Source organism: Mytilinidion resinicola, assembly GCF_010093595.1.
Source record: "Mytilinidion resinicola strain CBS 304.34 unplaced genomic scaffold BDZ99scaffold_1, whole genome shotgun sequence".
NCBI classification, from domain to species: domain Eukaryota; kingdom Fungi; phylum Ascomycota; class Dothideomycetes; order Mytilinidiales; family Mytilinidiaceae; genus Mytilinidion; species Mytilinidion resinicola.
This window is the reverse complement of record NW_022985437.1, coordinates 2,233,431-2,247,749: the sequence shown is the minus strand read 5'-3', so window position 1 is coordinate 2,247,749 and position 14,319 is coordinate 2,233,431. Positions and strand designations below refer to the sequence as shown.

Below are 14,319 nucleotides of genomic sequence, written 5' to 3'. Positions count from 1 at the left end.
GTCCGCTGCGCCTTGACCGTCTGCGCGAACTGCACGAGCTCCGCGCGCTCCTCGGCCGACACGGCGCGCGGGTGTTTGCGGTTCTTCTTCGCAATCGCCGTCGCGACCGCCTTCTCCTCGTCGTCGGTATCATCCAGCGCGGCTTCAACCGCATTCACCCCGATGACTCCAATACAGACCTGTTTGAAGCAGAAAAAAAAATTGTTTTAGCTGGGCATCCCTTATCCATTACTTCTGTACGATTGGGAACGGGGGGAGGGGGGAGGAAGGAGGAGGGATGGGGGAGGGGCCCGAAAACTCACGTCCCGCACATACTCGCGCAACTCGACGCGCAGCTCCTCCAGCTCGCTCAGCGCCTCGGCCCACGCCTTGGAGTCGCCCGCGATCCATTTGGTGCGCGTCCACAGGTCCATGGTCGCGCCTTTCCCCGCGTACTTGCGGCTGATGGCGTGCACGGCCTCGAGCTGCGCCAGGCAGAAGCCGAGCAGCAGCTCCGCGTCGCGCCGGATCGAGGCCGTCTTGTTGATCTTGGAGGCCGGGTTGGCGCGTTCGCGGGAGATGGCGCTGAGATAGATTTTTAGGGCCGAGACCTGGGGGGTGTTAGGGGTGGGTTGGGAGGATGAGAGGGAGAGGGGGAGGCGGGGGCAGAGAGATAGAAAGGTGGACTGGGGGGATGGGAGGGTACGGGGACGGAAAGTCGTGTATAGATGAGTTACTTCAAGAGAAGAAGGGTGGCTAAAGAGATTAGGGGGATGAATAATACCTTCACCTGTGCCTTCCTAAGGTCCGCAGGCGCAGACGCAAGCGCATTGATAATCTCCAACGCCTTCTTAGTTATCGAGGCGATTTCGCCCAGGGAGATGCTGGCCATGATTCTCGCTGTTCGGGTTGAGACACGAGAAGGGTGGAAGAGAGGATGTCCCGCCCCGTCTTGTGATGCTCTCTACAAAGAGCCTTCGCAGGTCTAATTGGGGGCCGGATGTCGTCAGGCTTCAAATAGATGGTGGAGTAGGATGGAAAATCTCTCTGAAAAGAAAACGAGATGGAACGAAAGAACTGGAATGGGGGCGTTGAGAAAGCCGAGATGATATGGAATAGAAGGAAGCACCTGTTCACGGCCGTCGCAGTGCATTATCTATGCGCAATGATGTATGGCCTATCATGCGGCGGTGAGGTTCTGAGGCAGTGCACCAGGCATCAATAGCGGGGGGGGAAACGGCGTGCTGCGGTCGAGAACTGAAGATAGCGGGGTGAGAGGCAGACCCAACGAAACACCAACATTGATCCTGGAAGTCGGTCAATCCTGGCCTGGATCCCTGGTCGATCTGTAAGATGAAGTTATTTGGGGTTCGGTGGGGCATGAAACATGGGCGTTCTTCTTGCGTATCCCTCATTTTCTCATGCAGCCCTTCATCGCACCTTTCCGACTGACTCTCCCTTGGTAATCTTTGAGGATGAAACCAGCCGTCATCTTTCTTTCCGTCCTCGACGTATAAGATATCCCTCTCTCCCGTCTACCTCTACGCGTTCTCTTCACCTAATCTACTCTTCTGCAAACGCCCCATCAATCTTATTAATTGTATTACTCCGGTCACCCAAATCAACGTCACTCGTCAACCACCAAGCAATCGCACACACATAATATCAAGAAGAAAAAACATTATACATTGAGATCGCAGCAGCCAATCAAGCCATACCCGTCCCCATTGGCCATAGACATCTATGCTCCTGCCCTTCCGCCCCATTCGACAGACGGACAGGCAGCAAGTCCGGTCTGACGCGCGACGTTGCCGCCCTATATAAACAGTAATTCGCTGGGTGGGGGAAAAGCATAGACAGCAAGTAAGGTAAAACACTAAAACAAAGGGAACGCAGGCAACGCAAGCAAGTAATCGCATCAAGGGGGCATAAGGGTGGCGGTTGTTTTGTCGGGTGGTTCCGGCGAAGGGAAGAGCATGAACAGATACAAGAGAAAGTAAGAGGAACTGATCGCTTCTCAGAAGGTTTCTCATCAATGCCAGCAGAGAAAACTGTGGTCGGGATGAATGCGATACAGATGTCGTCATGAAAATGCATTGGACAACCGAACGCCCCCAAACCCGCCAAAGATCAATGATACGAGCCTTTTCTCTAGCAGACAATGGCCACGAGGGTTCACCCGAGGCCATCGGTGCGATTTGAACTGGACGTAAGAAAGATCCTTGTTGAAAGTGTCTCCAGACACAGTTGAGAAATTCCGAAATGCGAGAGTATTCTCAGACATTCGTAATTCCTGTAATCCGAAAAGAAATTGGCGGGTTGCTTCCCTCGAAACCCATGTCGTCAACGTATCGGTCGATTGGACCCACAAGAATGCAATAACAAGTAACAAAAGGCGCGGTCGTAGGTCGGGTATACTGCGTAAAGACCAACTATGCGCTTGGCTGCGATTATGAGAGGACGATGATGACCTCACCTCCGTGCGCGGCAACCTTTGGGTACATTAGCTTGTATCCGAAGACATTGGTGTTGATTCAACTTACAGTGCATCCAGCACCGGTATTGCAGTCGTCGCCGGCGCAGTACTGGCCGTTCGAGTACTTGCATTTACCGTTGACGGTGTCACCGGTGACCTCCACGGTATAGTCGAGGAAGTCCACGGAGTTGGTGGGAAGGTTCTGGAAGAGGGAGATGTAGGCATTTCCATCGACCGGGTTGTATCCCACACCAATGTTCATGGGTGCGTTGTTGCCCAGTGGCTTTCCGGGTTGACCCCACCAGCAAGCATCCTGCGGTTCATAGCCGGCGGGATTCACGTAGTATTGAGAAGAAGTGCCCTTGCCGTCCCAGAAGTAGTACTCGTCCTTGTTGGGGCAGAAAAGTTCTTGTGTCTCGCCGCCTGCAATATAGACTCCAGCGGTCTCGCCCTCGGTGCCTGAGCATGTAAGTAAAAAGACTTTGAACTAGTTTCGAGATGGGAAGGTTACCAGGATAGTCGGTCTTGCAGATGGAGGAGCATTTGCTCATCGTGTTCTGGACCTTGACAGTGACCTTATCGGTACCCTTGACGCAGAGAGTCTTCGCGATAGCGCCATCAGCCAATTCAAGCTCGCCGTTCTTGCAGAGTAGACCGCCGACAGACTGGAGAGTGGCACCCTGCATCTTGGGCCAGGAAGACTTGCTGTACCCGGGAGGGCAGTTGTAGGACACGAACATTCCATCCTTGACGCAAGAGCCATCCTCGCAAGAACCCTTGGGGATCGTAGCAATGTCGGTGTAGCCCAAGCCGGTGGCTCCCATGGCAGTTCCACCGGGATTCTGGATGCCAATCCATCCACCCAGACCCATGTAGGTGTTCTTAACAGCGCCATATCCTTCCGGGAACTTGGTGCATGGAAGGCCAGTGGGGAACGGCGTGTCAACGCCCTCGGAGCCGTCTCCTCCACTGTAGACGGCGGAGGGAGCAGGCGCAGCGCTCGGGGCGACGACGCTCGAGGCGACGACGCTGGAGGGCGCAACGTAGTGAGAGTAGGCCTCGACCTTGATGGCAGCGGAGCTGGGAGTAGGAGTCGGAGTGTAGGCAGGGGTATAGGCAGGAGTGGAGGCAACCTGTGGGGCGCCATCGTCACCCCAGATCAGAGTGCCGTTCTTGATGCCCTCCTGGACCTCGGCCTCGGAGATTGAAACGCCATCCAGCATGTAGACGACGACGGTGACGACGTTGGGGTTGGCCTCGCGGTTGAGCAGAGCGGGAGGAGCATGGCGGTGACGGTGGCGATGGACCTTGGCGGCAGCCATGGCGCCAGTTGCGAAGAGGACGACGGTTGCGAGCTTCATAGCGACGGGTTGTGGTGTCAGATGGCGTGGAGCGACGGCTGCTGATGGCGAGCTGGAGGAGGAGCGTCAGTAGAGGCGTGACAATTGCGCAAGACGAGCAGACAGCACTGACGTTGGGTATTGAGAGCTTTCAGATGGGGCTGGCAAGGCGGGAACTGAGGGCTGCTGGTCTCGGGGGGAGCGGTGAACGAGTGACTTGGATATTATCGATACAAGGCGTTCCAAATGAGTGAATGGGAGACTAGGCTCCGAGTTGGTGGAATGCGAAAAACAATGCGGCCGGGTGTGTCGCGATGGAGAGGTTGACCTTGCACTGCAGCATGGAAGAGGAGGCGGAGAGGGAGCGAGGTGGTGTTGAGGCGGCGAGATGAGTGGGCCGCGATTCGGGCTAGCGTCAGGGGAAACAAACACGCTGGACAGGGGGGGCCGGGCGCACAAAGTGGACGCACAGCCGGCCACCAACGAGATTGGACGGCCGCTGGCGCGCGTGATTGCGGCCACGGCGAGCAGAGGGCGTGGAGGGCTCGTTGGCAGCGGAATTGCAGACGGTAAGATGAGCAGCGCGCGGACGAGGCTGCACCGCGCGTGAATCGCCAGTCGCCAATCGATCTGAGGGAGCGTGGATTGGGCTGTGGTGAAGCGTCAACTGTCAATTGCAGCGCCGATGAGAGCGCCGGCAGCAACGGGCAGTGCTGCAGGCTAGCAAGAAGCCGGAAGCTGGCGACGCTCGCGGCGAGCCGACATGGTATCTATTTACTCCCCGCGACATGACATGGCACGGCAGACTGGCCGCGGCGCCGTGCACCGGGCGGCGAGCGCGCGATGCCATCGTGTTGGCGCATTCTCAGGCCGTGTGTGCGACACCGCTGCGCCAGACCCCGGGAGGCAAGTGAGGGTATCGTGACATTCGCGGGCCAGGAGTTGAGGCTGCCGCAACGACGTGGACAGGCATCTCGAGGTGGCTGTCGATCGCCAAGGAGCGGGCCCCGTTGCCGGCCAACCAGCAGCCCGAGTGTGGAGCCAGCAGGCCGAAGTTGCGGCAAGCCTCCCGACCGTCCAATCACGGCGGCAGCGTACCTGCGCTGGCAGCAAGCCGTTTCTGGACCCTGTTGTGCCTCCACAGCGACGTCTGGACATTCCGGAGAAGGAATGCCAGTTGGAATGCCGTCTCGCTGCCCCGTCCCGCTGCCCTCCCCCACCTCGCGAGGCCCGAGATGGCCAGACACTGCACCGCCTCGCCTGCAGAAGGCCCGCAGAGCGATCGCCGGCAGCCCTGTCGCAATAGGGGCGTCGTCCGCCAGGGTCGCGCGATAAGACGCGAAGCGTAGCGATCTCTGGCAAGTCGCGCTCCTTTCGGCAGCTCGTCGAGGCCACGGGCCGGTTTCGAGACGGCCCAAATTGCGTCTCGTTCATCCTCGGCTTGGGCACGCCTGTGACTCGCTGTGTGGGCGGGGCCAGACAGGCCTCCTGGCACCAATTCACTCACCCCGCAAAACCCATCTTCCCCTCGGCCATCCTCATCTCGCGCCCACGTCATCCTGGTCTGCATCGCTGCTCTTGCATGTGGCGTGGCCGGCACGCGTCGCACCAAGTCGCTCTGTCTCTGTGCTTGTGTCCAGTCTCTGCTTCAACCAAGAGGAAACACGCGTTCCGCCGCCGGGGTCATGGCAACTGGGTCCCACGATTCGTCATGGGTTTGGCGTGGGCCGGTGTTGTGCTTCATCTCTACTAGAAGCCGCCCATATTGGGACGTAGGGCCGTGGCTTCTCCTGCACGTCGTGGGCTTCGGGGACGTAGGTAATGCTTGCTCATCCTTCACGCATGGAAGCTCCATACGCCAAGCCACGTACGTAGGTGTGCTTTCTGTGTATACACCAATTCACTGTCGGAGCATCCAAATCACTTTGTATCATATGTCATCGTCACTCCCTCTAAGTCTCATTGTTCAACACTCATTTCCCCGCCCAGCGCCATCGTCCCGGCGTAATATCTGCCACCACCAAAAGTGCCGAGTGGAACGTGGTCGACCTTTCTAGCCTCCGATTCGTGTCACTCCGGGAAAAGCAAACGGCATCCACGAACATGGCCGACGCGAGGCGAATGCTACTTCATCCTGAGTGGCGTGATGTTCGATAGCCACTAGTAACAGCACTATCTGCAAACATCACACAACATTGGGCCAAGAAGATATACAGCAAGTTGAGTGACCAATCCAGCACACCGCAAGTCCAAATACGAACTCTCCCGTGTCGCGGTGTCAATATGTGCAAGTGTGTGGGGTCTTCCTGCTTCATGGGCTTGGTATACATGTTCCACGAGTCCATTTGCCCCAGGCTTCCAATCCAGTAGCAATGAAATTCCTTCAAGCTTCATTGGCAGAACCCTCTGTTCTGGAATCCTGGCATGGCAACAACTCTGCAGGGTCCACGAACGTGGCATTTGCAGAGAATGTATAATTCCGAGAACCAGGATATCGACCCCGACACTTGCGTTGTGCGAAAGAGCCACGCAGTGTGGCCTTTGTCTACCCTCCGCGTCTATCAAAATTCCAGATGCACGGTTCGATGTTTGAAAATTTGTAACAGACGACTTAACCTCTTCACGGAGGAGCCTCAGCACCTTTTTATCGTGTTCTTGACGGCAGTCTGATTTAGGGGCTCTGATTGTGGGGTAAAAGCAACTACACCCAGTCCACACTGCGTGGCCTCCGCGTCTATGGAAAAGTTCTAGTACGGTTCAATATCTAACAACTTACGACAGAGGGGCACTGTTTTTCTACGGAGAGAGCTTGGCAGACTTTTATGATCCTTTGGACGCTGGCCTGATTCACAGACCCTTCCTCTCAATTAAAAAAGCTTACACTGTGTAGCCTCCGCATGGCCACCGCGTCTAACAAGATATATCTTGCACGATTTAATATGTCACTACTTGCGACAAGATAACACTACTTACTCACGGAAGCGCCTCAGCTATTTATTTCTATCCTTTTAACTCTGATCCGATTTCCAAGGTCATTCCCTTGGCAGCAAAGGCAACTACGCGATGTACCCTCCGCGCCTAACAATAAATTTCCTACATGGTTGAATATGGAAAAACAAGTGCCCATGCTCTGCTATTTCTTTCCAGAGGTACCTCTGCAACCTTTCCACATCGTCTTGACGTCAATATAATTCCCAATCTCCGTCATTTAACTAGTAGCTAAAAGCAACCACACTGCGCAGCCTCCGTGTCTAGCAAAACATCTCTTACGCGGTTCAATATGTAAAAGCTTCCAACAGAACCCCACCACTTCTTCATAAACGTGCCCCAACATCTTTCTCTTATAACCTAAAATTCGCCCACCTGATTCACGAGCCCTTTCAAAAGGTCTTCTAGTCACATAAAGCCGACCACGCCCGCGTTACCCCCCCGCGGGGGGGGTGGCGTACCCTCCGCGTTCTAACTAAAGAGTTTTTTCGCACGCGGTTCGATAATGTGAAAACTTCTCACAAAAAAACTCCGTCCGTCTTTCCGCAGAGGTTGCCTCAGCCCGAACCCAACACCCTGGACTCGATTTCAGGCCTCTCGCCAAACGACCTAGAAATTAATGCTTAAAGCGGGCTCACGTCAAATGGATACGAGTTAGGGTAACGATCGAAGTTTGCTTTCACACGTCTCTCTCTGCTGCTGAGAACCACCGTGTCGGGCGACTAACCCCCCCTCCCCCCCTAGACTGCAATCAACCGATCCCCCTTCGAGGCGCCCTTTAAGCCTCCTCTTCTGTTTCAACAAGAGGGGCCGAAGGAGTGTGTAGACGGGGGAGTTAGAAGGGGGGCGGACGGACGGACGGGCGGGTGGTGGCGGTGGCGGTGGTGTTGATGTAGCAGCACTCCTAACATCCTTGAAGTCGCAACCACATTTGTAGGATCATTCATCGAAACCATGCTGGAAAAGCCTTGGAATAGCAAGAAACGAACAATGCTACATCTTCTATCAAACCTCCGCTTTCCAAACCCTAGCCAACCAATGCAAACTCAATCCCCGCATGAACCCCACTTGCCGAATTTTAGGCTCCCTTAGAAACAGAACGCGCAGCGACGAAATGCAAGTCAACCGCGTCCCCAATCCATGACTAAGCTCGCTCATCCAACTACTGTCGTAAAACCGCTCACCGCTTACCGCTATTCGCTAACCACTATTCCAACGCTCCCCTCATCTTACACCTCCTGAATATAATTCGCCGGCACGCTCTTCGTCAACCCGCCTCTCTCTACATCCGCCCACCCCTCCCCGGCATCCATGTTGATCAACACGAACCGCTCGCCCTCGGTCATGCTGTGCTCGGCGTCGCTCTGCGCTTTATAGTCGTACAACGCCTCGACGTACTTGAGCTTCTTCGCGCCACGCTTCGGCGCCACGGCTGGGCCTTTCTTCTTTCCCGGCGCGGTGATGCTGCCGGCGAGGGAGACAGAGGACGCAGAGTAGGTTGAGTCTGGGCGGTTGATGGTGGAGAGAGACGAGGGCGGTGTTTGCGGAACGACCTCGACGTAGGCGGCGGGCACGAGGCCCTCGAGGGCACCAGCGCGGACTTTGGTCCAGCCGGAGCCATCTATGAAGGTTAGTATGGGGCGGTACATGGCAGAGCGGTAGAGAGCTTACCATCAGGCTCTAGTATCGTGATGTCTAAGCCATCCCTCACGCTGATTTCGCCGTCGCCGTTCGCCTGATACGCGTACAGCATCTTGCCCTTCTGCTCCGCAGCCTTTGAAGATCCAGCATTACTTGCTATATCATCATCTTCTTTGATGTATTGCGCTGGCGGTGGCGCCACGACGCGGTTACGTCGAGGGCCAGGCGCGGCTTTGACTGTTCCTCCTCTTTCCGGAGGGTTCTCGTCTGTAGGTGACACGGCGCCAGATATCGATCGATGGGCCGTTGCGGAGTATCCTGAGCTAAGCGTGTTCATCGAGTTGACAGTGTCGCTTCTGCTCATGCGAGGCATATCGGTTTGTGATTCTGAGGCGCCTCCGTTGGCGGCTGGCGTTGCAGCATTTGCCGTCGCCTGTCGTTTTATCTTCAATTTCTTTTTTTCGTCTTTGCTCTGTTCGCCCGGGCAGTCTGCTGGGACTTTCATCTCACACTTGCTATGGCAAGTGTATCCACAATCCTGACAGTCGAATCCTTTAGCGGATAGCCCCCATATACGCTCCCCACAAAGATCACAGTTCGTTGGTATCTTGAACGTTTGCGACTTGAACTTGTGCGCACTCGCCCCGATGCTGACGTCTCCCACATTTGATGTGATGGTCGACACCTCAACTTCTGCAGTAACCTTCTGCCGCTCTACTTCATGCGTTCCTTCTTGGAGAGCAAAAATAGCGCGGACAACTTCGACCTCGTCACGCTTATCTTTGCCATCTCGTATGTTCTGTCGGACCTTTTTGGCGTTTTCGACTTCCTTTCGTTTCTTGTCGAGTTCACGGCGGAATTCTATCAATTGACCTTTGCTCTTCGTTAAAACGTTCCGTAAAAAGACCTTCGCCGCTTCATCAGTAGCCATATTACCGTCATCCAACCAAACTGGGCTTGGCTCGAATTGGAAGTCGCCGGGTTCTTGGAAGGATCCAGCGTTGTGCCTAACGAACATCATCGAGTCTAGCAGTGGGTTGTTCCTGGGAATTTCTCCAGAAAGATGTTCGACGAGTCTCGTGCTTCTTGTCAGGGTTGATGTTTCGATCTGAGCAGCAGTAGACCATATTGCGTTCAACTTGGCTACGCGGGATTCAGATAGGTCCTGAAGGCTCTAGACTGACTTCAATATCTGCAATCATAAGGACATTTGTAGAGCCGAATCTTACATCAAGAAGCTCGGGAACGTACTCGTGGTAGTACATTTCCTTTTGCTTGTTCGTAACGTTGATCGTAATCACATATGTGTTCTGAACAGTCAGCGTCGCACAAGAAACGAGAAACGAAGACCTACTTTGACGTTTCTCATTTCTAGTTGCTGTTGTTCAAAAGCATTCCGCGCTTTTTGTTTCCCATGATCAAAAGAGGAGTCGGTCTTCTTTCGGCGGTTCTCCACTTCCTGGCAAACACTGTCATACTTCCCCTTCATCTTTCGTAGGTCTCCATATGTGCCATCGCGCTCCTTCTCCAGCTTTGCCGCATACTCGGCGTGGTATTTCCGGAGCTCCTCGTAGCGAGTAGCCAGATTCTTCAAGGGGTCGGCGATGTTGGATATGAGGGACGTTGCGAAGCTTTCGTGTTCCGAGGCCCGTCCTTCGAGGGTGGTGAGTTGCACACCCCATGTAGTCATGGAAGCACTGTGGAGTAGATATATTATTAGCAGAGTCCGCCACGGTGTTTGCGCCTGTGACGTACCTCTCGAGAGAGCCCGGGGTGACAGTAGGAGTGTCACCAACACTCAGGCTGCTCGACTTCCTCGCCTTCTTCTCGAAATACTTCTGGGCCAGAGCTTTGAGCTTGGCGGCATAGTCTTTCTCGATCAAACTTCTTTCGCGGTAGAACTGCTGTATGTCATCCAGCCATGCAATGCCGTTGGTAACCTAAGCAGAGTGCTGTTTAGCGTTTGTCGGGGCGGATGAGAGCGGGAGGAAGGTTCTCGGAGGTGGCGCAAAACGCGGAGTATATAGGCGGTGCAAGGGATTCACATACCCAGGCGTTGACGGGCTTGAAGCCATCCTGTCGAGGCACACCGGATCAGTTTGGCTTGTCGCATGACGGGGCGGCCGCTTACCTTCAGCTCGGCTCCAAACTGGGGAGCAATATCAATCTCTGCCATGGCCTCAGACTCCTTAGCAAGTAGCAGGCAGGGTGGTGTGGTGTTCCCGCAGCAGACATGTCCAGGGCGGTGGTCGCGGGAGTGAATTGCAGCGCTGAAGGCTGGCTGGGGACACGTCGTGGCTCATTGGTGGGGTCAGCCGTTGCGGCCCTGGGCATTCGTACAGTAAACCGACAGCGGCCAAGCCTCCTCACAGTGCATCTGGGGAGAACTGAAACGATCATTCGACCAGCACGCATGTGCAGGAGTTCAAGTGCCCAAGTCCTCTTGAGAAGCTCTAACAGAGGTCCACAAGATGCTGAGAAATATCACGTGTAACTGGCCCAGCTCTCTTCAAGCCTAGCCTGTTCTCGGCAGCTCCGCTCCTTTCACGAATACTTGCCGTCTGAACCCTGAAGCCCGCATCCTCTTCGACCAGAAGAATGAAGTCTGGCTTCCAAGGAGCGGCACCATGGAGTCCCTCCGCAGCAGCGACGGGGTTGGCATGGTGATCATCTTCGACTCCGCAGAGTCAAGAGCGGCGTGGTTCCAACGGTCTGTGCCTGGCGACGAGACCGATACCAGCGAAGGAGATCACGGGGTCAATTCAAGCGCAATTGGTCCTGCGATGAGTTCGACAAGCGCCTCGGCGTTCCAAGTCGTCCAAGCAGTTCAACTTCGGTGGCGTCGGAGGACCGCGAGGCCGAGACTTTGAGGAGTTTGAATCTAAGATTCCTGCCCCTCCGCCTTCCGCACCGGCTTCTGAGTATCATGAGTCCACGCCACCTACGAGAATACCTGCACTGCGGGAATTAACCGTTAGGAGTCGTCGCCATAGGGATGTGAGGCCTGCTACGCCTATTAGGCAGCACGACTAGGTGGCGGCTTGGTCTGTTAGGACGGGAATTCGCGGTTGGCTGTCTTGAACACAGGTAGGCCCTGGAAAGTGTATTCGTATCAGAGAATACCTGTGCTATTACAAAACCAAGGGATCTGTCAGCCAACACCACTTCCCTCTCCGTAGGCTTGCGTCTGTCTAGTAGCATCTTCGGACGGTTGGAGCTACACGCCAACACCACTACCACCCCCATGCCCCTCGCACCACCGATCTCTTCTCTTTCGACCTCCCTCTCGCCACTATTAGAGGTAGATGTGTTACTCTCCAGGCTATCGTCCATCAGTGAACACCAAAGATTGGAAGGTGTCACTCATTGTAGTGATGATAATAGGGTTATAAAATCGAAATGAGGAGACGAGAGGTTTGGGATAGAATATTTGGGATTCATGAAAAGAATATGCGAAAAAGAAGAGGTTGAACATAGAGAGACGTACCACCGAGCTGACCATTGTTCTTTGCATGGGCGTCTGGGAATTCCTCTATGGATTTATATTTGTGGAAGGTGTCAGGCGTGAGCTGTAAGCTCGCTCTCGCAGCGGGAAGTATTTACTGGGTTTTTTCGGCTCCTACGGACATGTCCATTAGGTTGGATCCTTAAGGCCATCGGTTACAAATATCGACAACTATCTATGGCCTTTGCTATGAACTTTGTACCCATGCAAGTCACCCGGACGGCGAGGGCTGCTGCGCAACGAAGCAAGAGAAGTGCACTTTCATTTAGGCCGTGGATGACCGTTGTTAATGCTTATCTGGACCGCCAAAGCTGTGCGCCTAAAGAGCTGCATGTGACGAGTGGCGCCATCATGAGGTTAGGAGCACCACAAAGAAGCCAGCCTTAGAGAATTGAAAACAAATCAAGTAGCATCAAGTGTTGCTGCGTCCGGCGACAACAGCTAGAAATGCTTTGTTCTTCCAGGCGGCTTGAGCCAGCCACTGTCAATTACCACAAAGAAACCAACCAAGTAGCATCAAGTATTGCTGCAACCGGCGACAACAGCTAGAGATGCTTTATTCTTTCAGGCGACTTGAGCCTGTCAATTACCACAAAGAAACCAACCGAGTAGCATCAAGTATTGCTGCAACCGGCAACAACAGCTAGAGATGCTTTATTCTTTCAGGCGGCTTGAGCCAGCCATCGTCAATTACTATAAAGAAGGCGAGCGCTCATCGACGGTACTTAAGAGTCTTTTCATTCTAGCAGCCTTCGTCCTCTGTTTTGTTTTGAAATTTCTTGATTCCTCGGCTCTCTCGTTAAAATGCGCACCAGAAATGAAGTCCTACTGGAGCATTATGGTGTCACGACCGATGAGGAGATTTATCACTTCCAGTGGGAAGCTTTCGAGCGCTATCGCCCGTCAGCCGACCAAGTGGTCGTTACCAAATTCCCGTATGAAGCTCCCGAGCACCCAGGTATACCTTCAATGGCCGAAATTGAAAAAGGAATGAGAGAAAATATAATAGCTCAGCCCGGCGGACTCTTCAAAGTTTGCAGAGTCGGCAAATGCGTTGTTAAAAGAAGCAGTGACTGGGCCATACTACAGGTAAGACTCCACACATTTCGCTAGGCCGTTGTTAATTATGTGCAGGAAGCTGAGAACCTATTGTTTCTAGAGAAACACTCCAAAGTCCGCACGCCAAAGCTGTATGCCGCCTTCATCCAGCCTGGAGAGCGCTTTAACGTCCACTACATGGTCACTGAGTTCATTGAAGGCGAGGTTTTTGACGAGGCAAAGTGGCTTGCTCTAGATGAGCACGCGCGGGAGACTATCTGCTCAAAGCTTTCAGAGCAGTTCCAACGACTCCGCGCCATTCCACCCGAAGGATACTACGGTCGAGTCTATCACCAACCCTTAAGGGGCGCCTATCACGGCTTTATGGTTAATATTAGAGGCATGTGTGGTCCCTACGAAACCTACGAGGAGTGCGCTTCGGCTATGTATGCTTCTGCTGAGCTGCGCGGAGCAGATTCTTTTGGCGATTTTCCTGACTATCTTCCCCATGTGAAAGCGCTCTTGCCTCAAATCAAAGAAGTCCTGGAGAAAACACGCGGTTCTAAACCTGTACTTACCCATATGGACCCTAAGTTTACCAACATCCTTATTCGATCTATAAAAGGAGCTGAAGGGAAGAAAGAGGATTGGGAAGTTGTGCTCATTGATTGGGAAAGTCTCGCATGGCTACCAGCCTGGCTTCAAACCGTGGCATTGAACAATAAAATTAGCTTGTTTGGCGAGGCTATGGCAGTGTTTATGCCGAGGGTGACAGGGGGCTTTGGCGAGCCTTATACACTTGAAAAGAAAATTTTTAAGAAATCGTGGGAGATTGGTTACTCTCTTCCGTAGAGAGTCGAACATTTCCCATTTTCTGATCTAACGTTAGATTGACTCTACGCTTATCCATCTCTAAAATGAGTGTATTCGATCCAGGTGCTAATTGAACCCATTATCGTGGGCATGGGTTCCGTCCCTAGACCCTATTCCCAGATTCCACCTCAACGCAGGTTTCGGGTAAATATGCAGCTGAAAATGGAAGTTTGTGACGCTGTTTTGTGACGGCCTTTGCCCGTCGTGCCAAGAGCACCGCTTGGCTTATTAGCGCACTCGAAGTACCTAATTATAGTTTCGTGGATCCCAAATCAGCCGCAAATATTTCATAGCCAAAAAAAGGCCATTAACGTCCATCACTGCAGGTCGAGAAACACTCCGCTCCGAGAAATATGAGGGGTACTTGAACTTCAAACAAATTAAGTTTTGTGCACACGTTGATCTCTGTCCTAATCCTATACACGTTACATGCTGTAGCCATTTCTGAACATCTAGGACTCCTTGCATCTAAAATTTAC

General features: G+C 53.7%; 4 protein-coding genes across 4 annotated transcripts; 1 reads left to right on the top strand and 3 right to left on the bottom strand.

Moving 5' to 3' along the window:
* Window positions 1-2,513: 2,513 nt before the first annotated feature.
* On the bottom strand, window positions 2,514-3,816 carry BDZ99DRAFT_373615 (SUN-domain-containing protein; the record flags this gene model as incomplete). The annotated part of the gene is made up of 2 exons (XM_033714884.1): window positions 2,514-2,914; window positions 2,967-3,816. The coding sequence occupies 2 exons, from the start codon at window positions 3,814-3,816 to the stop codon at window positions 2,514-2,516; spliced, it is 1,251 nt and encodes a 416-aa protein (XP_033584544.1).
* Window positions 3,817-5,692: 1,876 nt separating this feature from the next.
* On the bottom strand, window positions 5,693-6,178 carry BDZ99DRAFT_457306 (uncharacterized protein). The gene has a single exon (XM_033718651.1). The coding sequence runs from the start codon at window positions 6,123-6,125 to the stop codon at window positions 5,925-5,927; it is 201 nt and encodes a 66-aa protein (XP_033584543.1). The 5' UTR covers window positions 6,126-6,178; the 3' UTR covers window positions 5,693-5,924.
* Window positions 6,179-7,796: 1,618 nt separating this feature from the next.
* Window positions 7,797-10,657, bottom strand: BDZ99DRAFT_493361 (FCH-domain-containing protein). The gene is made up of 7 exons (XM_033723228.1): window positions 10,556-10,657; window positions 10,474-10,500; window positions 10,180-10,364; window positions 9,779-10,121; window positions 9,654-9,734; window positions 8,455-9,598; window positions 7,797-8,404 (listed from the first exon to the last, which is right to left on the bottom strand). The coding sequence occupies exons 1-7, from the start codon at window positions 10,598-10,600 to the stop codon at window positions 8,013-8,015; spliced, it is 2,217 nt and encodes a 738-aa protein (XP_033584542.1). The 5' UTR covers window positions 10,601-10,657; the 3' UTR covers window positions 7,797-8,012.
* A 2,070-nt stretch (window positions 10,658-12,727) lies between these two features.
* Window positions 12,728-13,834, top strand: BDZ99DRAFT_405302 (uncharacterized protein). The gene is made up of 2 exons (XM_033716423.1): window positions 12,728-13,018; window positions 13,064-13,834. The coding sequence occupies exons 1-2, from the start codon at window positions 12,734-12,736 to the stop codon at window positions 13,817-13,819; spliced, it is 1,041 nt and encodes a 346-aa protein (XP_033584541.1). The 5' UTR covers window positions 12,728-12,733; the 3' UTR covers window positions 13,820-13,834.
* The last annotated feature ends 485 nt before the right edge of the window (window positions 13,835-14,319 follow it).

What these genes read in the sequence shown, in the direction of transcription:
- BDZ99DRAFT_457306 (XM_033718651.1), bottom strand. Translation starts at nt 6,125, where the DNA reads ATGTATACCAAGCCCATGAAGCAGGAAGACCCCACACACTTGCACATA.
- BDZ99DRAFT_493361 (XM_033723228.1), bottom strand. Translation starts at nt 10,600, where the DNA reads ATGGCAGAGATTGATATTGCTCCCCAGTTTGGAGCCGAGCTGAAG. An exon ending in AGTTTGGAGCCGAGCTGAAG is followed by an intron (nt 10,501 to 10,555) that starts GTAAGCGGCCGC and finishes GTGCCTCGACAG; the next exon opens with GATGGCTTCAAGCCCGTCAA. An exon ending in CACGATACTAGAGCCTGATG is followed by an intron (nt 8,405 to 8,454) that starts GTAAGCTCTCTA and finishes TAACCTTCATAG; the next exon opens with ATGGCTCCGGCTGGACCAAA.
- BDZ99DRAFT_405302 (XM_033716423.1), top strand. Translation starts at nt 12,734, where the DNA reads ATGCGCACCAGAAATGAAGTCCTACTGGAGCATTATGGTGTCACGACC. An exon ending in GTGACTGGGCCATACTACAG is followed by an intron (nt 13,019 to 13,063) that starts GTAAGACTCCAC and finishes AATTATGTGCAG; the next exon opens with GAAGCTGAGAACCTATTGTT.